The sequence below is a fragment of the Balaenoptera borealis genome (genome assembly GCF_965194805.1).
Source record: "Balaenoptera borealis genome assembly, chromosome: 6".
Taxonomy (NCBI): Eukaryota; Metazoa; Chordata; class Mammalia; order Artiodactyla; family Balaenopteridae; genus Balaenoptera; species Balaenoptera borealis.
Genome location: NC_138863.1, coordinates 64,579,349 through 64,606,951, shown reverse-complemented (window position 1 = coordinate 64,606,951; position 27,603 = coordinate 64,579,349). Strand labels below are relative to the sequence as shown.

The 27,603-nt window shown below is 39.8% G+C and overlaps 1 protein-coding gene across 6 annotated transcripts in view; it reads left to right on the top strand.

The window, feature by feature from the left end:
* Positions 1-26,735, top strand: part of B3GALT1 (beta-1,3-galactosyltransferase 1) — a 592,659-nt gene extending 565,924 nt beyond the window's left edge. For all 6 annotated transcript variants that reach the window (XM_082396862.1, XM_082396861.1, XM_082396860.1 and 3 more), the window contains one exon: positions 21,770-26,735. In XM_082396862.1, the coding sequence (XP_082252988.1) occupies positions 21,999-22,979 (981 nt within the window). In that variant the 5' untranslated portion in view covers positions 21,770-21,998 and the 3' untranslated portion in view covers positions 22,980-26,735. The remainder of the gene's footprint in view (positions 1-21,769) is intronic.
* The last annotated feature ends 868 nt before the right edge of the window (positions 26,736-27,603 follow it).

Below are 27,603 nucleotides of genomic sequence, written 5' to 3'. Positions count from 1 at the left end.
AGAGAAGGAATGTGATTGGTTTCCTAAAGGGCAGGCAGAGGGGTGATGGGTAATTTTACCTCCCCCTCACTAAACATGCCTGTCTATCAGAGATGAATCAACACCTTAGATTACACATTATGCAAATGACAGTGGCAGTTTGGCACCTAATGGTCTCCTGCCAGAGTTTAGATTCATCCCCACTGTTGTCTGTGAAAAGTGAAAATAAACATGTTTCCCCCTTCCCCTCCCTGGCTTCCTTGTCCTTGAAATACAGCTTCCTCCAAGCCCGCGGCTCAGAGGCTAAGCTATATGGCCATGGCCATGTCTCCTTGCAGAGGTTATGAGCTCAAAACTCCCAGACTAGGAAATTAATTTAACGAAAACAAAAATAGAAGCACCAATGACTCTTGGAGATCATAGAGTGAAGCTCTCAAGGAAATTCAGTTCCTTAAACTAAATTCAGAAATACCCTGAAAGTGTTTCAATGCCAATGAGTCAGAAAAAAACCACTAACCAAAGGGAGCTACTTCCTGATTTGCTCATTGAAAACTAATTCTGGGCAACAATGGAACAACTATGTGTGCCATAAACTCTTCTTTTCCCCCAAAATTGAAAAGGGCATGTCTTAATCTGGGGAAAGGAGAGCCAGAAGTTACTGATCTACCCTCACCTAAGTACTCTAAAAGAGAATTGATTTGACTATCCCCCACCAAGTCTCAGGGTAGAACTGGAAAATAGACACTGAAATTATAGGAATAGCTAGTCTGTACATGAAATATGACATCTTTAAGTGAACATGATCAGATTCTAGTACAAATTCCCAAGGGATTCTAGAAACTTTTCCTGTACCTCCTAAGATACATTCATATCTAAGATGTGATTTATCCCTGAGGTAGATGATTGTCTTAAAGCACCTTTTAAGACTATTTCCAACATTGAAATTTAGACTGTAAGGATGAAATTGGAATTTTTAACAAAACAAGCTCAGTGTTGAACTTCTATATCTGTGAAGAGTTGAACTCTTGTGGAGTGGATTATTAACTAAAAAGAGAACTTTAAAAAAAAAAAAAAAGAGAACTTTGCTGGACAAAATAGGGTGTGCTGGTCGCCATTTCAAAAACAGTCTCTAACACAGGTAAGAACTATTAAAAAAAAAAAAAAAGAGAGAGAGAGAGAATGAGTTCAGGGCAATGGTGTTCTTGTGGGTCATAGGATCATTATACCTACTCAGACTAAAAGGAGTGGCCATTTTGTTTAATGAAGACGTAGTGGGTGTAACAGTCTTCCATATAAACACTTGTACCCACAGTGGAAAACTTAAGCTTAAAGTCAATAAATAGATACCACTCAAATGGAGCCTAGATTTTTCTTTATAGAGTCAGCCCTGTCTGAATAATGATCTTCTCAGTGAGCATCCTTTGTAAGTGCACAAGGTGGGAAGATAAAGAAAGACTGACTTACCCTGGCTTGTCCATCCTTGAAAGGCGCCATGTGGCCTCTTTTCCAGAGGATAACAAGGCTCTTAAAAGAATCAGAGACCCGAGTTCTAGCTTTGGATACCACCGGTTCTTTTACTTATGTCACAAATGGTTCATCTCTCTACAGACTTTCTCCCTGTAAAATGAAGTGACTAAACGTTGAAATCCTTTTTATGCAAGAAACTCCACTGCTGCCTTACGTTCTGTCATTCATTCACCAAGAATGACAACTTGATAAATACAGTTGACCCTTGAGCAACACAGGTTTGAACTGCACAGGTCCACTTACATGTGGGTATTTTTCAATAAATATAGTGTATTTTCTACATTAACTGTTTGGAAAAGTTTGTGTTCAATTAGAGATCATGATATGTGAAATCACAAGAACGAGGGTTTGAGTCCTGATTGTATCCAAACTGTTTATCAGTTCCTTTGTTTTTGAGGCAGAGATAGCAGTACGTGGATTTTGGATTTTGCCCGGGAGTCAGCACCCCTCACCCTTGAATTGTTCAAAGGTCAACTCTGTACTTATGTGATACTCAGAACCTCCTTGAACAGTTTTTTAAAAAAGCTTTTCAAAAACGCTACTCCAGAGCAATCTCCTCTGTCCAGTGTTAGAACACAATATGGATCAGTGCAAGGTCTTCACCCTTAAGACAAGGTCGGCTTTTGTAGTTCATTCACATCTGATATTTGATTGTTGTAAGCCACATTGGTGTCTGAATGGAGACCAAAAATTTGAGATAGTGTCTTTCTATGCCTTTAGGATAAGAAACACAGTGATGGGATTAAACCTCCAGTTTGGCAAATTCCCCAGAGACCCTGAGATTATATGGCTACTCTTTCACATTCTCCCATTAGCAAATCTGGCCACAGTGGCACTACCACACTTGCTGAGCCGCTTCTGCAAATGTACAAATAAAACGTATCAGGGACTTCCCTGGTGGTGCAGTGGTTGAGAATCTGCCTGCTAATGCAGGGGACACGGTTTCGAGCCCTGGTCTGGGAAGATCGCACATGCCACGGAGCAACTAGGCCCGTGAGCCACAACTACTGAGCCTGCGCGTCTGGAGCCTGTGCTCCACAACAAGAGAGGCCGCGATAGTGATAGGCCTGCGCACCGCGATGAAGAGTGGCCCCTGCTTGCCACAACTAGAGAAAGCCCTCGCACAGAAACGAAGACCCAACACAGCCAAAACTAAATAAATAAATTAATTAACTAAGAAAAAAAAATGTATTAAATAAAACGTATCAGGCATCTAATGAGGACCAAAGGCCCGTTCCAGCCTCCCCCTTTTCCTAATAGTGGGTGAGAAGCTATATCAGGCTTGATTTTTAGCCAGTAGCCACTGAAGCCCGGTTCCTAATTAGGAAAGTAAAATGCCCCTGACAAAGATACAAGAAATCCAAATGTCTACTACAGTAGTACAGATCTTGAGATTCTGTATTTGCTGCCAAGAGAATATCTCAGGGAGCAGGAAAAATATGGGAAACCACAGGAAATAAGGATGAAAGGCTAATGTATTTAAGTAACTTTCCCTACTCTAATGTTTCCTTTAAAATATAACTGTCTTTTTGGGGAGTTTTCTTTGGCTTGTTTTTGCTTAATTAAGCACAGAAACCAGGCTTCCCTGGTGGCGCAGTGGTTGAGAGCCCGCCTGCCAATGCAGGGGACACGGGTTCAAGCCCTGGTCCGGGAGGATCCCACATGCCACGGAGCAACTGAGCCCGTGTGCCACAACTACTGAGCCCGTGTGCTACAACTACTGAAGCCTGCACACCTAGAGCCCGTGCTCCACAATAAGAGGAGCCACTGCAATGAGAAGCCCGCGCACCGCAACAAAGAGCAGCCCCCGCTCGCCGCAACCAGGGAAGAGCCCGCACGCAGCAATGAAGCCCCAACACAGCCAAAAATAAATAAATAAAATAAAATAATTAAACACCAGAAACTATTACCTTGATTTGGTCTAGGTTTTTAAACACTTGAATAGAATGTGGTTTGGTGTACATATTAAAGAAGCTGAAAAAAAACCCAATTGAATTAAAATGTATTCCGTGTACTAGGCTATATAAAGATATATGATATTTCAAAAGTTATTTTGTACAGAGAATAGCAGGGACTTGTTTTCTCACATCTTCTGTAAGACAGTAAAAGCCAATCGTTAAAACAAAACAAAACAAAAACACTTGAGGTCTCTTCAGTTCTTTTGATTTAAGCTCAGGTTGAAAGCACCAGGGGAAGCATCAACCACAGCATTTCAGTAACTCATGCTGATGCCCTGCAAGTAAAACTCCACTGCCCATGCCATGTGACTCCACTAAGTCTCCCCTATATCCATCTACACTGAGCAATGCATCGCCACATCTCATATGTACTTGTATACCATTTATTTCATCACTTACAACACTATATTGAAATAAACTACAGGTGACTACTCTCTAGACTTCAACTCCTTAGAGGACAGTATGTTATTCAACTTTTTACCCCCAGGAACAAGCACAGCACTCACACATAGTAGAGACAATTAATAATAGCATCCTTATTGATAATAAATTATTGATATTAAAGTATTTAAATATATTTATAATTTTCTTTCAATATTAAAACTAATCATAATAGTATTTATTAAGCATCTCTGGGTGCAAGACGGATATTGAGTGCTTATCTGATATTTATTTCATTTAATTTTCATGAATCTGAAGTAGACACACTTTTCCTGTATTCCAGCTGAGATGATTGCAGAACGGTGATAACAGCTGGTAAATGGCAGAATTTGAACTCAGGTTATCTGAATATACTGTCTATAGTTTTAACACTTCACAATACTGCCTCCTGGTACAATTCCCTTAACAAATGCTTTTCAAAATTACTGACAAAATCCAAAATCCTGGGAATTAAATACTCAAAGTTTGTAGCTGCAAATTTTTATAAACATTTGACTTGTAGAGAGAACCAAGATATTTCTAGTCCAATTTGACCTCCTTTGTATGAAAGATTACTTCAAGGTGCTTCACAGTTAGGGAAACAAGGATGAGAGGCAATGAAGATCTTATCCTAAAATAACATGCATGGAGTAAGAGTTCCATTTAGACCAGCGAAATCCAGCCCACCAGCCTCCCTCATGTCATGCCTGTCAACGCCTGGAAGAACTTCTGTGGTCAGTCTACAGAAATGAATTCTCAGTACTTGACAATCATTATTGGAGTTGGCTCATTGAAGAGACTACTGGGCTATGATGATATAGGCCTTTTTATAACTGTTCCTATGGTGCTGAAGGAATTATCTTTGGTGTAAGTGATGTGGGCATTCATTCCAGGTCAAGCTCTGAGATAAATAGCCTGGAAGACTTCAAACAAAACAGGGAACTGTCTCATGCTGCCATCCTAAAGATCCCCACATCCCATACTGTCCTCATCCCACGAGCCAGAAGGGTTGACTTAGTACCCTTCTGTGGATTTGACCCCTAAATTGCTTGTGTTGTTCCTCTGAAGTATTAGTGGCCTGGGAATAAGTTGTAGCTGCAGATTGATGAGTCGGGCTGGGGAGTTATGACCATCTGTAGCACCATGAGTATAATTTCAGGGACTCCAGGTGGCAGATCATTGTCAGTGCCTTTGTTCTCTGATACAGCAGTTGAGACGTGAAGTTTCTAGGACAAGGCCTTATAGAACCGAGAACACTGTCATCTGTTCTGATATTCACATCACTGAAATCTCTGAGAATGCTAACAGAGTAAACTTGGGAAGAGCAGGAAGCCTGTTAAGACTAAACATCCAACAGTGGAAGAATGATTACATAAATGAAATATGGCAGTGATTGAAAATGAAGTGGCGTGAGAGTAGGTAATAGCATGCAAAAGTGTTGATCCTGCTTGCTAAGTGGAAAAAAAGCATATTAAAATGTCCACACAACATGTTCCTATATTTATAAATGAAAATATCTAAAATGCAAATAAAGAAGACATCTACATCTACTTATCAACAATGCTCATATCTGCTTGATAGGATTATGGGTGATTTTTATTTTCTTCTTTTTGTTTATTTTGATCCTCTAAATTTTCTGTCTTGAGTATGCATCCTTTGTGTACTACTAAAACAAAAGCTTTCTCCAAAGCAATAAGGCCTTAAAATACACTGTTAGAAAAAGAAAAGTTAAGAAAATTAAGAGTAATAGGGCACTAGGCTAACAAGAAGTTTTTTAAAATAGATACTCTAATAGGATTATGTTCACCCCGTGAAGTAGCCAAAAGGCTGTGACCAGTCTGCCTTTTTTTAGACCATTTTTTTAAGAAACAAGAAATACTATAACAAAAAAGTGGTGATAGTCATTCATAATTCCAAAAGGGAAGTTATGGAGCATCTTAACTGTCCAATAGGCCACAGCATCCCAAACTGTGTTCCCAAGAAGCTCCTGGTAATAATGGAATTCAGTGAGCCATGTTATATCTGTATATTGACATTCCCAAAGGAACAGATCATATTAAAGGCTCTGAGCCACCCTGCAGTGAGTAAATCTGAAGAACCTCATTTAACCCAGTGTTCCCACCCTTTAGCATCTCACAACTCAGAATAATAAGGATGCTGGAATCACTCTGCCTGTAAGACAGCACTCTGAAAAACCTCCTCCTTCCTCCTAGAAGAATATATTACTCCTATTGGGAATTTACTTATTTGCTTATTAGCTCTCTGACCCAAGTGGAAGATAAATAATAATCTTGGTTTCTGACAACTGCCACAGAAACCATGCCCTAGAGCTCCCCAGAGACCCAGAAGCATTAACACTTCTCTACTAGTTTTCTGGGACTGACATATGCCCAGGGAACCACGGATCCCATTATTGCTGTTGTGCTTCATGCCTTGAAAACTTTCCAGTTATTAGAGAGTTATTCTTCACCCCATTCCTATTACCCAGGATGCAAATTATCCTCTTGAATCTGGCAACATATGGTCTCTATAAATAAAGAATTTCCAAGCATATTAAAATCAACCTAACAATAGCTCTGAAGATAATTTTTTGGAAGGGCAATTTTGGCAGTGAAATGATGTCAGCTCCAAACTTTTCAATGAATGTATTCTTATCAGTAGTTTGGATGTGACATGAGGTGAAGCATCTTGTTAGGGGATTTCATAGAAGAACACAGCACAGAAGCTGGTGCAAATAATGACTGTGGCTATGGTAACTCAAGGTGAAAAGCACTATTTGCATCACCTTATCACTCCTTAGAGATCCAATTTACACATGTTACCGCTGTAACTGGACAAGATGGATGTGATCACAAATGACCCACCACAACAGCAAGCCAGATAATTTATTAAAAATCGGTTCAGAAAGACATTCAGGAAAGAATAATTCAAGGATGTGACAGTTGACAACTCAGGAAAAACTTTGAAAACTATTCACCCAGAAAAGCTGCAAATTCTGTGTTTCCTGAATTTCTCTTCTTATTAATGCTGAGTTACTGTGTGTATGTGTGTTTTATTGTCACCTACGGAAACTTTATCTTTTATCCAGAAAATGTATTTTTAATCTAGAATCATTATAACTAAGTCATGAATTCAGGAATTAAATCAGAGGCAAAAATTTGCCTTGAATAGCATTGTGAAAAGGGCCCAGCATATGAAAAGTTATCATACACCCAGACTACAAAAAGCACCTTCTGGTGTATCTTTCCAGCGCATCACATAAATACTTGCTGTAGAATGTGGCCCACTTATCTATGATATCTCAGCAAAGGGCTCTTGTTGATGCTACTGTTGGATGATGGATTGCTGTTTATGGCTATCTAGAAGCCATTTACTCAGCAATTATTTATTTATTAACTACAGTATTTCTCGCACTATGCTATCATGCTTAGGCATAGTGATAAAGATAGACATAATAATGAGAGTAATAAAATAGTGATAAAGCCAGATAAAATCTTTGCCCTTACAGAAGTTACAGTTTATCAAAGAGACGCAGTTAAAAAGCAGTTGAGGAAACTAGCCTATGGATTGAGGGGTTTTTCCATATGACGTAAAGAAACAGTCAACCTAAAATACAATCAATGGTAAAGTTATGAAAGTATATTGAAGATGAAGAAATGATAAAAGGTATGGTGGAGAAGAAATATACTCATGAGCAAGGACTCCCTCTGCATTCTTAATTTTAACTGCACTCTGTCATGAATCCAAGAATTTGCCATACTGGACAGCTCCCAATTCTCTTACTTTCATCTTATCATTGAATGTCTCTCCCTGACAACCAATTTTTCTCCTATTGAGATTTCACTTTTAAAAAATTTTTAATCTAAGTCAAGTGTTGTCTCTTCCATGAATTTAACCCAGTTGTCCTCATCAATAATAAACTGTTTCAGTTATAGTGGCATAACTAATTATTTCTTATTTCTTCTAGATTATAGTTACTATAACTATAAGCTCCTTAAAAGTAGGGGATTTTCATTTCAGTTTGTATATTTAATGTAACATTTATAAATTTTAATCGTGGGATTGTCAAATGTAATGAGTGAATACGTGCAAAGAAAAATATAGTGGTCCTTTTGAGGACCAAAACAAAAGAACAGAGAATAAGTTGTCAGCATGTCTCCAGACTCAAGAGTGGGTACATGTATGGTGCCATGTATACTTATATAAGTAAAATTAACACATCACAAAGAACCAAATGAATTTTCAGCAATTTTTGAGAGTGTATTTTTGGAGTCCTATTTTTAAATGAAGGCTGTGTGGTTTTCAGTGAATTCACCTTGGAGAAAGGGGCACAACAGTTCCCCGAAAGAAATAATCAGTTGTCATACAGGGTATTTTGCCCTAAGCAAGATCACAACAAATGGGCCAAGTGACATCTAGTCCAAAGACACATGCTATACATTCTTAGACAGCATGGAGAGAGAATAATAGAGTTTTCAAATATAATCCTTAATTCAAAAGGCTGCGCCTCACATGGGCAATACTATACAGCATTTTCCAAGATGAGTATAGCAGGAACTTTTTATTTATTTTGTGGTGGTTGGTAGTTCTCTCCAGCAAAGCTTAAGTGGCCAGCAATTAATAATAACAAAAATTAAAATTTATATGCCATTTTATTTTATTTTTTAAAACATCTTATTCAATTATTTATTTATTTATTTATTTATTTATTTATTTATGGCTACATTGGGTCTTCGTTGCTGCACGTGGGCTTTCTCTAGTTGTGGCGAGCAGGGGCTACTCTTCGTTGAGGTGCGCGGGCTTCTCATTGCGGTGGCTTCTCTTGTTGTGGAGCATGGGCTCTAGGGCGCACGGGCCTCAGTAGTTGTGGCACACGGGCTCAGTAGTTGTGGCTCATGGGCTGTAGAGCGCAGGCTCAGTAGTTGTGGCTCATGGGCTTAGTTGCTCCGCGGCATGTGGGATCTTCCTGGACCAGGGCTCGAACCCGTATCCCCTGAATTGGCAGGCAGATTCTTAACCACTGCGCCACCAGGGAAGCCCTATATGCCATTTTAAAGCTACCATGTACCTCACAACCAGCCTGAAAATTAGATTATCCTCTCATCTTATCCTTAAAGAAGTAGAATGGTGTATGGCTTGGGGTTCTTAGTTACAAACAGTAGAATCCACTCTCCCAGGTTAAGGAGAAAGGAACTTGTCAAAGGGTATTAGGTAGTTCATGGAATCTCTGGGATGGCAAGACCCAGGTTTGGTTACTAACCAGCCAGACAGCAGCGCCATGAACAATACAGCCTAAACAGTGCCTGACAATTATTTGGAGCTCTTTTAGAGGATGCGTCATTGCTTCCACTGCCTCTATTCACCCCTACGATGTTCACATTTGGAGGCTGGAAATTTCATCACAGCAGTTCCAGAAGAACCAGACACCTTTGTCACTCCATGTGCTTTCCAGTCAATCCAAATAACCAGAAAGCAGCTGCCGTCATCTGTTGCTCACTCCTGCATCTTTGTCTTGCCCAGAGGCATCTGATTGGTGGAAATTAGGTCATATGCCTTTATCCTAGTTGTAAAGGGACCTGGGAAATTTAGTCTGGATTTCAGCTTCTTTTACAGCTGGCCCATTTCCTGGAAGAAAAGCTAAAGGGAGATTAGAATAGGAAATCAGTTAGCTAATCTACCAAATTTGCTGTAAGTGGAGAATCTACTTGATTACAGACACATAGCTAGTAAGTGACAGAGCCTCAGATGCCAAGTCTTGCACTCTCCACAAGATAAAAATGACTGCTTTATTATGGTAGGGATGAGTAGCTCATCTGGCCTTCAGAGCTTAATTAAAATATCCCTTAAGAGCAACTGTTCCTTTTGACATAGAATTGCATGAGCTCTAAGCATCATTATTGGTTTGGTTTTCTACATAGCTAAATATGGTGAAGGGAGTAGCCTTGTAAATGGGGATGAGTCCTTCATCCTTTCTCCAGTTCTCATTAAAAAATGATAACTGCACATCTACGTTATGAAACTAAGGGTCTCAGGGCCAGAAAGACCCTTAAAACCACGGTAATATTTGCAGCAGCTGTGAGTCAATTTTCCCTATTTCTCACATTACTCCATGGATAATTGTTTATTAAAGGAAATAAGAAACACAAACTTTTAAAATCTGACTACCATGTAAAAAGTGAAATGCAGAATATACTGTGTGGACCCACACATTACAGTTTAACAGACTTGGGTTTAAATCCAGGTTTAATCACTCATTAGCTATAAGATGCTGGTGGAGCAAGTTGCTTAATCTCTTTGGGTCTGTTTCCTCTTCTGTAAAATGGGAACAAGGATGCCTATGTCTTATAATTGTTAGCAAGATTTTATGTAAACTATAGAGAACATCACAGATGTGAGTAGAGGCAGGGGAAGCAATGGTGTATCTTCTAAGTATGTAAACTGTATGAACAAATATTATTTGTTAAAGCACTTTATATAGTCCTAGCAAATAGTAAGCAACGATTAAATAGAAACTACTCTTTAAAATATTATTTCAAAATAATTAATTATGATTTTAAAAATCTTAATAATGATGTGCCATGATAATCTACCCAGTCATGAAAATGGTTACAGTTTTGACTGAAGAAATATAATGTAGAATGGCAAGTGAGATTTTTTTCCAAGACTATTTCCTTTCACAACTGACCTGTTTCCAATTATACTTAAAGACCTTTCCTAAATTCTACTTTTGCAAAACTTTAAAACTGTCTGATGGGTTTTCAAATTATATAATCAGGGAAAAGGAAAGCAAATAGCTTGAAATCTCTTAGAAAAGTCACCTGTACTATCTGTCTGTGACTTACTGAAAAAATGACTATTAAAATGCAGTCCTTAAACAAAAAATAGCCTCAGAATTTCATGGAAAGTCACTTCTAATGGGCCAAGTAAAAACACGCTTTGAATAGGACTTTACAACATTTTCACAGTTTCAGAAACAGCCTGACATCTCAAATATAATGAAAAGTAAAACCTCTCGTATATGTAGGTGAACAGAAAGCACAGAATCATTTTTTACTTTTTGTTGTCGTTAGTAAAACCTGTCCTATATGCCTGTTGAGTTTGTCTGCGATGCAGACTTCCCTATTTAAGAAATTGGACTCGGACACGTGTTCTGAAATATATTGTCTACAAGGGGAAAAGAAAGCAAAAAGCAGAAGGAAGGCAAATGTCTCCCTGCTTTGGTACAAGTTGACATCTATACCCTGTCTGAGAGAGAGAACAGGGTGCTGAAAACGGGAAGAGATGTAGTTTCTTGGTCTCTCTTCCATCTTTCCAGTGAACGCTGTTGGAAAGTTGACAGCGGAAGCCTTTTCTCAAAAGAATGAGCTCCCCGTGCTGATGAGACTGGAACGAGGGCTGAGTACTGGTTTGGAGAGTGTATAGAGCAGGCAGAGGAGGGATGAAGGGAAGAAAACACAGAGGACCATGAAAAAGATGAGCAGAGAGACATGAGTAGGAAGGAATCCTAGGTAAGAGTTGAAAGAAGAGAGGGACCAAGTGTATCAAAAGCAGCTGAGAGCAGGGAGGGCATCACGTAGCATGCTGATAAATTGCAAGAGTTAAGTAGGTGAGGAAATGAAGAAAAGCAGGAAAGAGCACTCATTTAGAGGCTCTGGTTATGAAATGAAGGAGAAAAATACCATGGTAATTGAATGTGAGGCCAGGGTCAGGAGAAGGTCTTGTTGTTACTCCTGTCATTTTTCTAAGCAAGGGCAGATAAGCACTTCTAAAGACGAAAGAGGAGCCAATGGGAATGGAGAGGCTGAAAACACCAAATCTAGAAGAGACCTTCACTGACTGGGCTGAGAGTACATGGACCAGTGGCAGAATTTCTGATCAGTGAGGATTAATGCAATTTTTAAACAAAGAGAGATTTGGCGGGGGCGGGGCGTGGGGATGGCGGTACGTTTCCATAGAGATTTCATGGCAGAGCTACAACTAGAATCTTTTCCTGTCTACTGTCAATCCTGTGCTTTGTCCGGGAGACAAACTGTCTCAGTCTCTTTGACAATGAGACCTTACCCCACAATATTTAAAGGCACAGGAGTAAGAAGAAAGATGACAGGCAACAGTGGGGGAATTAATGAAGTGGGGAGAGTAAATGGAGAAATGACACACAAGTGAGAATCGAACCCAAAGCCCATGGGAGACATTGATATTGTAATCCCTGCCCGTGGAATCCAAGCTAGAGGAGTCCAGTGTAGCCTCAAACAGATTCAAGAGCTATGTAAGGTTGATTGTGGTGAGGAGTTCAAGGTGGCAGTAGAATGAAAATTGGCAGGCTGCATGTCTAACCATTGGAGAAATAAGAATCTTTAGCAAAAAAGAAGTTGTAAACAGAAGGGAATGTGTAGAAATAGAAATCCCAGGCACAAAGTAGTGTCTGATGAGGATGAAACTGAGCAAGTGTTTGGTCAACAACTTGTGGGGAGCAAGGCTGGGGAAGAACCAATGCAGTTGACTGAGAATGAGAATGAAACAAAACAGCAGCATTTCCATCTGATGGGCCAGTAGGTACTAATTTAAGAAAATTATGTACAAAACCAGAGATTTCAGAAACAAAAGGGCATGGTTAAAATGCTACTCTACCAAACAAAACCATCATTGTCACCCAGGCATTCCTTTGGGTGCATTTCTAGAACAATTCATAAAGCCAATTCTAATGCTGAAAACTGGTAAGTCTCTTAGTTAAGTGTTGAAATGATGAGATACTTTGTAATAGTACATTTTGGATAGATTCTACTAAAAACCTTGACAATCCTACGAAGAAAAAAAATCATGAATCTTGTATTGGCTTTGTCTTAAGCATCTGTAAAAGAATCATGGCATAGCCATTTCAGGCTGTCTTGGTGTACATAGAATGTTAATTATGGCTATGTAAATGCTACTCAAAGGGCTATTTAAATCTGGTAGATTTTTCATATTCTTAAGTCTGATTTGAGAAGACTTAATTCTATATCACGTTAGTGCTAATAATAATACTCACAATGATGTTTCCTCTAACTTGCATAAACCCCCCCTTTTTTTTGGCCAAAGTGCAAGACCTTTTTAATATAGACAATATAAAATGACCTTGAAATTTCTTATGAAAACATTCAGCTGGAAATACTAAGCTTTTTGGAGCAACAGCCAAGTAAGAAAACTGCTTTTGTACTACATACTCAAGATGCATTGACTGATCGTTGCTCAGGAAACATTTTATAGGTGATCCTCTCAGGATTTGTCTTTATCATGTTTATATTAACAATGATAATACTTCTAATTCATGTCGCAGTGTTCAGCTTACAAATTGCTTTCAAATAATTTTTGAAATTTGATCCTTACGCTCACCCTGCAAAGTATGTCCAGATGTTACCATTCTCATTTGATAGATAAGGAAACAAGGCAGAGAGATGCACTGAGTTCAGAACCAATGACTAAAATCAGGAAGTTGAATCCAGTTCTCCCAGTGCCATAAGATTGACTGCCTACAGAATAATTTCCATTGACAGCATCTACATGAAATTATTTTTGGCTATTATGTATTCCAATTAAGTGATATTGTATAAAGGGGCGTTCAAATTAGAAAAGGGGGAAAAAAGAAAATAAAAATGGCAAATTCTCATCCATATGTTATCAGTTGCTAAATGGTACTTACATTGTTCTTTGAAATTTGACCTAAAATAATATTATCTCTCTGTGGTGAGCTGTCTAAGAAACATCTCTCCTTAGACTTTGTAAATTTCAGACAGTAATACACTAACATCTTTCTGGTTTCTAAAAATAGTCATTTTTATCAGTTTCCCCCCAAAATAATGGGCCAAGTGAAAAGCCTTTTTGGTATCACATGGCTCATCATTTTTAAATTCTCCCAGCTGCTGTTTATATTAGCAGGATGTCTTTCCTCCCATGCTCTCCCAGATCTGTAGTGAAATATCCTGGCATTTCCTTTCCCAGTAGAGAAGCCCTATCCAAGGCCCGACCACTTTACCAGGTTCCCAAGCTCCTATGATTAAATAAGTGATTGCTCTGCCCATCTTTAAAAACGTGTCTCATATAAGGCAGTCAAGACACAATATCCATCGCTGCAAAGGAAGCCAAGCATTTGTTTAAAATAATGAGATATCCTCATTTTCATTTTTTCCTGAGAGGACTGTAGCAATGTTTAAAAATTCCCTGAATTCTAGAACTAGGGCAACACGTTGATTTGAAGAAAGCTATAATTTTCCCTTCTAATTCGAAGTGCTCTTTTTCTGCAGTGAAATAGAATGTAGCTTTCAGAATAGCAGGGGCCCTAAGCCCATACAAAGGCATCCTCATCCCAACCACTCCTCTTTCAAGTTGGCCCCATTCTTCTGAATGCAGGGATTTATAAAGGCCTTTTCAATAAATTTCAAGGTATACTGAACTGAAGAAAGAAAGGTTCAAATAATTTCTTCCAGATTTGAGAAGGAAATGACTTCAACTGCTAAGTCATGACGAATATTACCTTTTGCTTTCTGCCACTTCCTCGTTGCAAATGATCTGTTGGGTAAGTTCAATTACGGGGTCTCTTTGAAAGACTTCATAATTAAATTTTTTTAAAAGAACAAATTAGCTCTTTGTCTTTCTGAGGCAAAGGAGTCAGAACACTTAACTTCTACGAGCATTCAGGGATTTCGACTTCATGGGTATGGTGCGTTCCACAGCCACGGAGGCTTACTTCAAAGAAAAGCCAGCCCTCTGTGATTTGAAGAGATAATAAGTTAGCAAGCTGTATAATATAATGATTTATGAAATTCTGCCTTCAAGGACCAGTGCTTTATTTCTTCCTCTCCTGTGCTTATTTAGAACATAATTACAAGAGCGAGAGGAAGGGAGCTAGTATGGCATCAAGATAACCATTCGCTAAATCAGTGCAGCTGAGTAGACTCTCGGGCCTTTGGGGCTCGTTTATCAATTAGTTCTGCTGCGGCCTGAGTTCCTGGATTTCCCCACAGAATGAAGATTCTTTGATTTCACTGATTGACCAGCTCTGAGGAAAGCCATCTGAGACCAAAACATTTTTCAGAACGAATCTCTTTTATCCTACTCACTACCACGATGTATTGTACAGCCAGCTTCTCATTCATTTCAAGAGCATTTCATAAGCACTAGTATTTAGTCCTTTCTCTCTCTCTCTCTGAATTTCTGTCTTCTTTTCGTTCCTCTCTCTTTTTTTTTTTTTAAATTTATTTATTTATTTTATTTATGGCTGTGTTGGGTCTTCGTTTCTGTGCGAGGGCTTTCTTTAGTTGTGGCAAGTGGGGGCCACTCTTCATCGCGGTGCGCGGGCCTCTCACTATCGCGGCCTCTCTTGTTGCGGAGCACAGGCTCCAGACGCGCAGGCTCAGTAGTTGTGGCTCACGGGCCTAGTTGCTCCGCGGCATGTGGGATCCTCCCAGACCAGGGCTCGAACCCGTGTCCCCTGCATTGGCAGGCAGATTCTCATCCACTGCGCCACCAGGGAAGCCCATTCCTCTCTTTTAACTGGTTAAAAATGGGCTTATTTTTTTTCAACTGGTTTATCTTTCTACACCATGGTTTTAAAGTTACTATGTGGATTTTAATGTTAAGACCATTTTTTTAGTGCCATGTGGTCTCTGGATATTCAAAATTGGCTCTAATAGAAATAGAATAATAGAAATGTTGGTAATTTGAGCTGACCAGGAGAATTGTCCTTATTCTCTAGAAACCAAGTCAGTATTTCAAGAACTGTTGGCCCCAACCTTTTGGAAAATTGGCCACATCCCTGACATAGCTTTCTCAACTAATTAGTGTTTTTTAAGGGGGGGCCCAAAGGAAAGAGAAGTGGCAGGAACAAAGGACTGCTTAAATAAAATAAATAAACTGTCCCATATTCTTCACCTGGTCTTAAAAAATAATCTCAACTAGCTTTTTTTAATGTGAAAGCAAACCAAACTTTGTGTCCCGTTTCACACTTGTGTTTCATCCTCCTTTGAATGCTAGTTACAAATTGTTCATCCTTTCAAAGTTAATTTACCAAAACCCAAGAATTTACCTGTTTAAATCAAGAAAATAAAATGTGTGGAGGAGTGAAGTCTTCTGGAGCAAAGTATTTCATTTTGTTGCTACCCAGGAAAGTAGTTGATACAGGTGGAATTATGTCTCTCCAAAAAGACACACTGTGAAGTCCCAGCCCCAGTACCTCAGAATGTGCCCTTATTTGGAAGCAGCGTTTTTAAATGAGGTCATTGGAGTGAGCCCTAATCTAATCTGACTGGTGTCCTTATAAAAAGGGAAAATTTGGACACAGAGACACATACAGGGAGAACGCCAAGTAAAGATGAAGGCAGAGATCTGGGTGATGCATCTACAAGCCGGTAGCACCAGAGATGGCCAGCAAACCCTCAGAAGCTAGGGGAGAGGCATGGGACAGATTTCTCCCTCAGAGTCCTCAGAAGGAGCCAACCCTGCCAACATCTGTTCAGACTTCCGGCCTTTAGGACTGTGAAGCAATGCATTTATGTCATTTAAGCTTCCACTCTGTGCTACTTTGTCATGGCAGCCGTAGCAAACTAAGACAGTAGATAACCTACATATCTAGAAGCTGAGGGCATTTGCAGGAGTGGGTGGAATGGCCACAGCTGAGAAACATGGAGCCAAGAAAATCCAAAAAACGAGGGAGGGGCAGAGGTCAAAAACCAGAAAGATGCTCCTAAGTAAGCATTAATTCCAAAGATCCAAGCTAAGAAACATAAACTTAGTGAAAGACTCAAGGACTGAACCAGAACTAGCAAGACCTTCTATTCTCAGCTCCAGTGTCACCCCCTCAGAGAGACCAATTTACCTAAAGTAGCCCCTCCCCGTTCAGTCTCCATTCCATTGCTTCACTTTATTTACGTCCCAGCACTTATCTCTACGTGAACGTATTTTTGCATTCATTTATCATGTGTTTAATTTCTGCCTCCCTCTCCTAGAAAGTAAGCTCCCCATCCATCTTACCAGCTTGTAGAACAGTGCCTGGCATCAACAGGTGTTCAGTGCATCTCTGATGAACCAATGAAGAAGCTATTATATTCCTTGAGACACCAGAGATTGGAAGCAGGCTGTTTGCTGGGGCCCCTGCAGCCTTGCCCGCGGGCGTAGGGCAGCTGAAATAATTGTCAAGCCAACTGAGTGGTAACCGAGGCTTAGGAAATCAGAGTTGACTTGGGCCTGCTTGAACTATGATGGAGAAGGACATGAACTTCGCACCCAAACTATGCACAGGTCACCCAAGGGACACTACCCACTTGCTCTTGGGACTGACCTCTGGCTATACAACAGAACTTTTAGCAGATTCAGGGGCTTTTTAAAAAAATAAATTACTCGAAATAACAGACTATCCAGGATGCGATTTCTAGGAGAAACATGTGCTTCTCAAATTGAAAATTCTGCCCCATTAACTTTCCGAAAGGTGAAGGTGGATGGTTACCGAAGGGGTTCTGTGAATGAGGTAATCTGCAATACAGTAAGGCCCCCTGGGTGGAGGGGGTGGGGTGGAATCTTTTAAATATTCTAGTTGGATGTTTCTTTGTGGAGGGATTTGTATTTAATGGATGACAAGTTAATGTGTCATCAGCGGCTGCAGTTGCGGTAGGGCTGCTAAAAGGAATAACAAATGTTTTGTGTTTCGCTTTCTACTTTACTGATACATTAACGTGTCTGTTAAACAGGGTTTGTTTTTCAATCTTGTAAAACTAAAAGAACCCTCTGGAGGATTCTGCTGTGTGATGCTCAGCTCCTTCCCCAGAACTTTTCAGCTGATGAATTTTCTTAGATTTTCGGTGCACCTTTGTCTTTGAGTTTTCCAGGAAGAAGATAGAGTTCTCTAGCAAGAAAATCTGTACAGTGTAGTCACTAACCCAAAAAACTGACAGCAATCCTATGTATCTAGAAGGATTGATCAGTGTATGTGCCTGGATCCCAAATCATGAACTGATGGACTGACAGAATCCCCTCGCCCCATTAGAACTTGCTCTTTGTATCCTAATACCATCTGTCTGTATTACACTCTTTCCCCAGAAACTCAAACAATTAATACCTTTAACGTATTTGGAAGTAAAGCGGATGTTACTTTTGCCCTTATTTTATACCCAAGGCTACTGAGGCACAGAAAGCCACACAGCAAGTTACTCAAGGAGTAAAACAAGGACATCTGGCCCATTACCAACTACTTAATCCAGCATATATGAAATTACTCATTAGCATTAAATGCACCAAGCTACTCTCTCCTGTCTTTACTTATATTAATATTTCTGGTCCAGAGGTATATTTTTGTGCTTGTTTGGCCACCTGAGAAACTTGTTTGGTTGTGAGCAAAAAGGACATTTTTGAGCACCCCTTGCTGTGGGTCCACATTATCCTTGGCCGCTCTTCAGATTCTGGCTGGTTCCTGTTCCCATTTCAAATCCTCTCTTTTATTGGTGACCAAGATGTAACGCTGTGCCTACTTTTGTTCTCGTCTGAAAAATAAGTCAATAGAAGGAGTGATTCTTTCAGTGTGTGAGAGTGTGTGTGTGTGTGTGTGTGTGTGTGTGTGTGTGTGTTTTGCAGGACTTCAGAGAAAGGGAACTGCAGTGTTTCTGAACCATTTCAATTTCTGCAGCTCTCTCCCACCCCCAGCATCTTCAGGCTTTAATGTGCTCTTTGCAAATCATCATTTTTTGATGACCAAGGATCTCTACAGAATTGGTGTAGTGCGGTGGGTAGCAAACCAAAAACTAGAAAAAAATTCAAGCAATGGACACACATCTAAGAAAATAAACCTATGGATCCTGGGAGAATAGCAGCCTGAGATAATCCCTTCCACCCTGGGCTTTCCCATGCAAGATTTTGCCTGTTGTCCTAACAGGCCTTAGGAAACTTGGGATGACTACTTACGTGGTCACTCGCCTGCTGTGTAATCTTGAACAAGCTACTTATTATCTCTAAGTTTCCATTCTCTCATCTGTAAAATGGAGAAAATATCTCCCTTGTAAAACTGTGAGGAATGAAGCTCTGTAAAATCCATGGCATTGAATACAACGCATGGAGTAATATACACATTTTTAAATGAGACCTACAGTAACAGTGGTAAGAAGTATCATGTTTGTTAGCTGTCTAGGGAAGAATGCTCATTCTTCTGTGAAAAGGGTTTGTAAATGCATGTACTTTATTATATACTTTATTCGTGCTCTCACCTATTCCTCTTATATTTCTCCCTCTTTTAGCTCTTTTTAAATTGCCCAGATGCCTGTGTTTATGGAGTCCCTTCTCCTGGAAAACCATACAGAAAGTTATCAGATAAAACAAATTTTTGCTTATTCTTCTGGGGCATAGAGCTATGGGAGATAGATATCCTTAATATGGAAAAATGAACTGCTATTGAAAATCAGTGGACAGGATTTGGGGAAGGTAAAATCCTCCCTTACGCCCTTTAGATTGCAAAGATGGGTAACCAGCTACTCGGCTAAGAATAGTTTCTGAGCACCGCTCACCATCTGCCCCCTGCCTGTCTCCACGGGCACCACCCCATCGCCCTGTCTTCTTCCTTTACTCTTCAGCCCTGGCACACACTATGCTCTCTCATTTTATGCCTTTGCATATAGCTGGTCCCTCTGCCTGGAATGCCCGACCCTCATCCCGATAATTCCTAGATGTCCTTGAAGATTCAGCTTAGATAACTTTTATGAACTTTCCATGGCAATGTCCCCAAGGCAACCTCATTGTTAGACTCTGGGGGCGGTTGGAGCGTGGGATTCACGTTGCAGTTTAGGAGAATGGTCCCTTTGGAGCAGCACTCTGCACAGCCTGCAGGACCATCCCCAGTTCTCCCATGCCCTGCCCACCAGCCCACCTCTCCTAGGTACTCCGTTAGCCTTATGGTGAAAATGTGTATCCCACTGTTTTAATCATTCACATGACGTCTTTCCTCCTAGACTGTGAGTTCCTTGAGGAGGCGTATGGGTTCTATTTCTGTTTTTCCAATACGTTGCAGCACGCCATTAACCCCCCATTGATAGCCTGATTAGTGGCTCCAGAAGAGAACTTGGTAGAAGCCTCTTCCAGGTGGTGCTTTTGGAAGGCCCCTTCACAGTTCAGTGGTAGGTGGCTCACAGTTTAGTAGGAAAGTATGAAAGGTGAAAAGGGCTATATGATGATAAAGGTAGGCTCGTAAGAATCAGATCCAAGGCTAGGACAATGGTGGAGAAAGTTTGGTTTCTAGTACCATCTTGAGACTCACTCACGTCCCTTTGGCATTCAAATGGAGTCGATGTCTGTATATCCCAAGGTGAGGAACCCTTTTCTAAACTCTCTGTTGCTGATTTCTCACACTTCCTTTGGCTTAACTGCTTAAAGTTTCAAAGCTTGCTGCACATGACATCCTTTTTATCAGCTTCAGGGCACCTTAGAGCAGAAATTCCCTCCAGAAGGCCAAGGATACTGGAGCCTATATTTAGAGAGTACTTAATATGGGTCGGATGAAGGCCTGACTATGCCTAGAGTCATGCTGCTTGAAGCCATTCTAATATTCATTTAGTTAGAACCATAACTGCACTGAGTTATTGCTGGTCTCATACAGATCATATATTCACAGTCAGTGCTTGGCTTAGACAAGAAGATGTGTATTACCTCTGCTGTTGCCCATCATGTCTTTTCATTTCATTATGACTATTGTGCTTGGAAGCATGATTTTCAATCTGTCATCCCAGTTAAATTCTTTCTGCCACAGTCTATTCATTTAAGTGCATTCTGCCTTCTTTGAAGCAGACTTTGGTGAAACTGTTATCCATTATCTGCTATCTCTGTCTTCCAAGACACATTTTGCACATTTTGATGTAACTAAGAAGGAAGAGATAATTTTTTACATGAAAGATTGTTGTAACCTGGCATATATTTTTGACTGACATGATAGCAGCTGAAGTTCTAAAAAGGATTAGGGTTCTGAAGGACAACTTTTTAATTTGAACACCAGTTAAAGTGCTCTGTCACATCTCCATTGAATTTGTGGCCCCCAACCTCAATGGTCTCCCTTATTATACTCCTGCCGTGTTTATAGGCAAGTGTAACTAAGTAAAAAGAATTAAAAGAGGACAGTATAATTTCACCAAAGGAACATAAGGGTGAATTGCTGAAAACCACAAAAAGCGATACCATTTTGATCAGCTCCAAAATGAATGCTGCCGACTCTCTGAAGGACACTAGGGCCATGGTCTCCATGCATGAGGGGTAAGGATATTCTCCATACGAAGCGTCATAGAAAACTGAGAATGAGGAACTAACATTTGTGAGAGCCAAAATAAGGAAACAGTGAGAAAAGTTGGGAATTACTTCTAAGTCAAAGCCACGGAAGACAATTTCAGCAAAGATTTTCCAGTGGTGATCGACACATTTTCAAGAATGGGGCTAGAGAAAACAAGGAGATGTTGAGAACTGATTACTTCATCAGAATCAAGCAAACAAAAACTTAGACTTGAGAAAAATGGAAGATATGAGGCCATGTGTGAGATTTTCCTGGTTGAAAGAAGACTTTAGCATCAGAAAGTATTGATATTTAACTGCAAAGAAGGACTCTTGTGAAGAGGGAGAATCTTTTTTAAAATTACGAATATTCAGTTTCCTTCATGTTCATCTATAGTTTATAATGTATTTGCTAATACCGTGGAGCTATGAATATCCATAAACAACTTCTATCAAGGGAAGAAAGGTAGAATGCTTGTGTCAGGGAGTTGTCAATACTGATGGAAATGAATGCCTGTGTTTATTTTAATCAGCATGGGTAATCCTTATACCCTTATTATGTTTATTTGAGGATGTGAAATGACTAAATAAATCTGAATGACAACTGTACTTTGATTTTGCAGAGTTAAGAGGAAGATTTACGAGGCATGGATTCTTGCATCAGATTTGGAGAAAAGTAGAGTGAATACAGAGATGCCAGACGGCCACTGAGACCCATGGACAGTCCCGCACTCACGCTTCTCTGTCGAACTTTAAGATTTACTAGTAATATGCTACCTTTGCCAAATGAAAAGAAACTAATGCCAAGAAGGCATACTCTTCAATATTGGGAATAGACGTGCTCTCAAGACAATGGCTTCAAAGGTCTCCTGTTTATACGTTTTGACAGTCGTGTGCTGGGCCAGCGCTCTCTGGTACTTGAGTGTAACTCGCCCTACTTCTTCCTACACTGGCTCCAAGCCATTCAGCCATCTAACAGTGGCCAGGAAAAACTTCACCTTTGGCAACATAAGAACTCGACCCATAAACCCCCATTCTTTTGAATTTCTTATAAATGAGCCCAACAAATGTGAGAAAAACATTCCTTTCCTCGTTATCCTCATCAGCACCACCCATAAAGAATTCGATGCCCGGCAGGCGATCCGAGAGACCTGGGGGGATGAGAACAACTTTAAAGGGATCAAGATAGCCACTCTCTTCCTCCTGGGCAAGAACGCTGATCCCGTTCTCAATCAGATGGTGGAGCAAGAGAGCCAGATCTTTCACGACATTATCGTGGAGGACTTCATTGATTCCTACCATAACCTAACCCTCAAAACCTTAATGGGGATGAGGTGGGTGGCCACTTTTTGTTCCAAAGCCAAGTATGTCATGAAAACAGACAGCGACATTTTTGTCAACATGGACAACCTTATTTATAAACTACTAAAACCCTCCACCAAGCCGAGAAGAAGGTATTTTACTGGCTATGTCATCAATGGAGGGCCAATCCGAGACGTCCGCAGTAAGTGGTATATGCCCAGGGATTTGTACCCTGACAGTAACTACCCACCCTTCTGCTCGGGGACTGGCTATATCTTTTCAGCTGATGTGGCTGAACTCATTTACAAGACCTCACTCCACACCAGGCTGCTTCACCTGGAAGATGTATACGTGGGACTGTGTCTTCGAAAGCTGGGCATCCATCCTTTCCAGAACAGTGGCTTCAATCACTGGAAGATGGCCTACAGTTTGTGTAGGTATCGCCGGGTTATCACCGTGCATCAGATCTCTCCAGAAGAAATGCACAGAATCTGGAATGACATGTCAAGCAAGAAACATCTCAGATGTTAGGATTTTTACCAGTGTAAATACGTTTCTTTTCTTTTTTTAAGAAATGAGGCCTAGGGTGTAGGTGTTTTACAGGTGTCACCAGAGGAAACGAACTGGTGAAGGGGTTTTGTAAAAAGTGTTTTTCTTCCCACTCCTAGTTCCTTTCTTGGATTGCCAATTTACACGTGTTAAGCTCTGCTCATAGAAATAATACATGAGTTAAAAGGGCCAGATTTCATTCTCAGGTCCTGAAGTATTGCATTTATCTCAAAAAGCAACTTCCTAACAACGGCTAGGATTTACGTACTGTGCATCTGAGATAAAAATCTGGTTCTGGGAAACTAGAACTCACGGTAATGTCTTCATATCCTCTCTGCAAAAGTAAATAAAGTAAATAACACTTTTTCAAAAACAATTCAGAAATAATGCACAGTCAGGGAGACACACTGGATGTGATTATTAATATTGTGTGTGCTGTTACATTGAATTTTTACATATATTGCCATGTAATGTGTACAGTATTTGCAGTTCCACCAAGAAATGAACTTAGTACTGGCAGGGAGGCTGCAGTTAAATAAATGGCAATTTAAACTTGAGAATTAAATATTCTGTATATTTGGAAGACAACTCTGCTTGCTCATCCAAGGATTAAACCTGGTCAGCGGGTAGAATGTATATAAAATGCTACTTAACAAAATAAACAGGAGAATTATTTTTTTCCTGCTCTTTCAGAACAAACATTACCTGGTGCCTCCAAGGAGATTTTGCCAAATGTAATCTCACCTGCTTCCCTCCATACAATGTCACTAAATACATTTCACACTTTCTGGCTCAGGCAGGTACATGTATAGAAATAAGTTGGTAGGAGGCCAGAAGGACAATATATCACATGGAGAAAAATATAAATTTATGTGTGCATTACAATTAACAAAAGCTTGGCACTGGTGTCAGATGCCCCTTCCATACGTTTGCAAAGCACGTGAGAAACTATTTGAACAGGGAGCCATGTTACTGAAGGATTTAGCCCTGCTGTTGATAGATGTAATCTCTCTAACATCTGAAACATCCAAGTACCTCTAACAGCAACGCGGTTTGGGGGGTGTTCTGCAAGCTCTGTGATTGAGGTTTATGGGAAGGAAGGCTGGGGAAGCTTGGGTTCAGGTTCTATTGCTGCCATCGTGTGGGTCACTTAAGCAGGCATCCTCACTTTACTGTGCTTCAATATGCTCATTTATAAAACGGCTGGACAAAACACCTACCTCACAGGTGCTGTGAGAGAAAATCACATTTGCTAAGTATTTTGGGATCCTTAGTTTAAAAGGTGCTACATAATGCAATGTATCATGCATTATGCTAAATGCTAAAATAATTACATAATCACAATGGTGGTCATCACTAGTCGTAACGTCATCTTAACATAATGTCTGCCAAAATACAGATCAGATATGAACTATGAGTGCACCTGATTCTTCTAAGATTTTGACTTTTCCTTCAGTATGTTAGGTGTTTGGGGAAGTTTCAATTTCTCTGTCATTTCTTCTGGTTTCAATGAATAAGTTATTACTTCAGTGAATTGCCTTGATATCCCAGGCTGCTGAAAGGGAAGGCAGCTGCCTTTCTTTGGGGAGGAGCTTCTGGCTGGGGGTATATTACAGTCATTGAAGCACGCGCTTTGCAAAATGTATCACATCAACTTAGATCTCAGGAAACATTTGATCTGAATTCTCAGTAAAGAACTTTGAGGCCTGGTAGAACTAGTCCACCTCTGGCAGAAGAAGAATAGACACTCAGCAAACCCACACATTGCACATTTCTACCATTCATTAGAAAACTTCTGTTTGTTTTCACTCAAAGAAAGCTCCACAACTGAAAGAGTGTACCTTTTTTTTTTTTTAACCTGACCTTTGCAAGCCCCCCTAGGAGTTGATAGCAAACAAGTAGGTGAAATGTACAAATGGAAGTCATGGCTTATTTCTTGAAAACACCAGATCTCTTATCTCCAGCCCAAGAGAACCCAATAGGAGATAGGCCTTTCCTTCCCTTAATACATCGTCATCGCAAGTCAGCAGGACTGCTGAGTTAGAGTAGAAAATAGCATTAGGCATCCTGGAGAAAGATGCATCATCATAAGGCGAGCCACCCTCCAACCCCCAACTCTCAACTGCTGTGTGTTCCAATCGCTGGAAAAGTCTCATGACTTTGAACTTGGTTTGCCTGTCAATCGTGTAGTCGAATCCAGGCTCAGTGTCGTACCAACATCTTGCGTTTACCTTATGCTCAGTCGAGCCACTTTCAGTGTCAAGGAATTGCACAGTATAAACTTCATATGTGTACATCTGCGAGTCGTTGTATATGTCTGCGTGTGAGTAAATTATGAATAGAGCCCTCATCTTTAAAAGGGGCAAAAATCAGAGAATCGTGTGTTACAGAACTATTTCCTAACTTTTTTATGCTAGATAGTACCCATGTGACAAACATGTAAATATTCGTCAAAGACCATATGTATATATTTTTAAAGGCCTTTTTTTTTTCTTCTCCCCAGCTGTACGTATTGCTAGAATCGGCTTGTTATGTACATTTTCTTCTGCATGGAGCTTGGTGAGGCAAGGCCACTTGTCTGGTGTTTCAATAGCCTAAAGCATGTTCGCCCTTCGTTTTTTGAATGTTCCAAAAATGTTTAAGTCAAGTGATGAGGAAAACGCTCTAATTTTCTACTTTTGTAGAAAATTTTGTTAATTTTATGACACTGGCCAAATGATGATTTGTTAAGCCATTTTTTTAATTTATTATCATTTCTTTGACATAAAATAGTGTTTCAGATAGGATTTTACCAGGAGTCATTCAGACAATTTTTACAAAAACTGTCTGACTGTCCCTCCACCTGTTTTGTTCATTATGCATTGGATAACAAAAGGTATCAATACTTCGTGTCTATACTCTTAAATTTTCATTTAAAGTTTTATTTGGGGGGGAAAAAAAGCTTTTTATCTTTGGTGACTACTTTGCGTGGCTTTGTGTCTTCTTGTATTGGAGCAAGTGCCAGTTTCAATATATATTATTGTATTTTTAAATAACCAGAATAAAAAAATGAAGATCATTTTCAATTTGGAATAAATTCAGAAGAACAAAACCCCTTTGCGTGATATGATATGGGGAAAAGAAACTCTTTACAGAGAAGCTAAAGAAGGAGTTTTTTCAATCAAATCTCTTCTATCAAAAGACAATGGAATATTTACATAAAGCATCTGGGATTCATTTTCTACCTTTCCTAATATGTGGGTTTAGGGGGGGGATTGATTATGTCATTTCTTCTGTAAAGGTGAAGATAGTTTTTATAAGCAACAGAGTAACTTGTGAATGAAAGAAGTAATTTACTAGAAACGCTTGTTGATGATAATTGACATTTAGGTATATCGTTATATATGAATGATTGTATTTATGTATTTATTTGTCAAAATTGTACATACTATTTCACCAACCGTAATTGTCTGTAAAAGTGCACTCTCCAGGTTTGTAGTACTACTTAGGGTTACATGGGTTGCCAATCAAGCTGCTAATCAGAATACTATTTTTTGTATCAATGTTATACAACTGAAAAATGACAAATAGACGCTGAAAATGTCTTTACATTCAGTTTCTTCTCCTTCCTCATGAAATGTAAACTGTTGATTGAAAGCACGATGCTAATGTATAAGCCCATCTGTCATGAGGAAGATTATGGTTCCCTAAAGCTGATTTTTTAAAACCACTGGGACAAATAAACAGAAGGAGAACATATTTTCCACTTGGCTCTTTTCTGAAAGGATCTCTTTGGTGAGATGTGATTACTGAAATTAGCTGATGCCCTGTCGTATTATTAACCTTCTCCATAACCTCAGTATAGGTGACAGTTCAAACCATTTGGAGCTCATCTGCAAGAGCCCAGGGCAACTTAACAGCCAACTCAGAGATGACTTGGTTTAGTAGACTATGGGCTACTCCAGGATTTAGGAAACTATTATCTCCCTTGCCCTTTGGCGGCCTCATGAAAGTCTCTGTGTTAAATTTTATGGATTGAACATGCCAAGAAATTCCAATCCAGAAAGCATTATACTGATAATGTATGGTGAACTAGGATATGTCAAAACTAAGGCAAAAGTGTCATTCTTATGTTTCACCCACATGTATCCTTTGGAACACTGCATACTCTTTTAAAAGTTTGATGGGACTGGAAAAGTGCTATTCAGGCATCCTTTACAGCTGACAAGTAGATGCTGATTGCTGATGCCTCAATTCGCAAGCAAGAGACTAATAGCTCTTTAAGAGACAAAAGTTCCTTTTATTATCAATCTGATCTAGCTAAATAGGTCTTCACTTTTTAACGGATATTAAACTTTGGATCTACTAACCCTGTACCTCGGAGTTCAAAAGGTGAAGTCCATCAGGTAAGCTGAAACGTGAGTAGAACGATGAAAACATGAAATAGATTTGTATTCAATGTGACTTTTTAAAAGGACCAACATCAAGAGCAGTGTTCTAAAAGTATGGTCTCAGACGGGGAACATCAGTGTTTAGTGGCAATTTGTTAGAAATGCAAATTCTTAGGCTCCACCAGAAACTTGGGGGTGTGGCTCAGCATTCTATTTTAACAAGCCCTTTAGGTGAT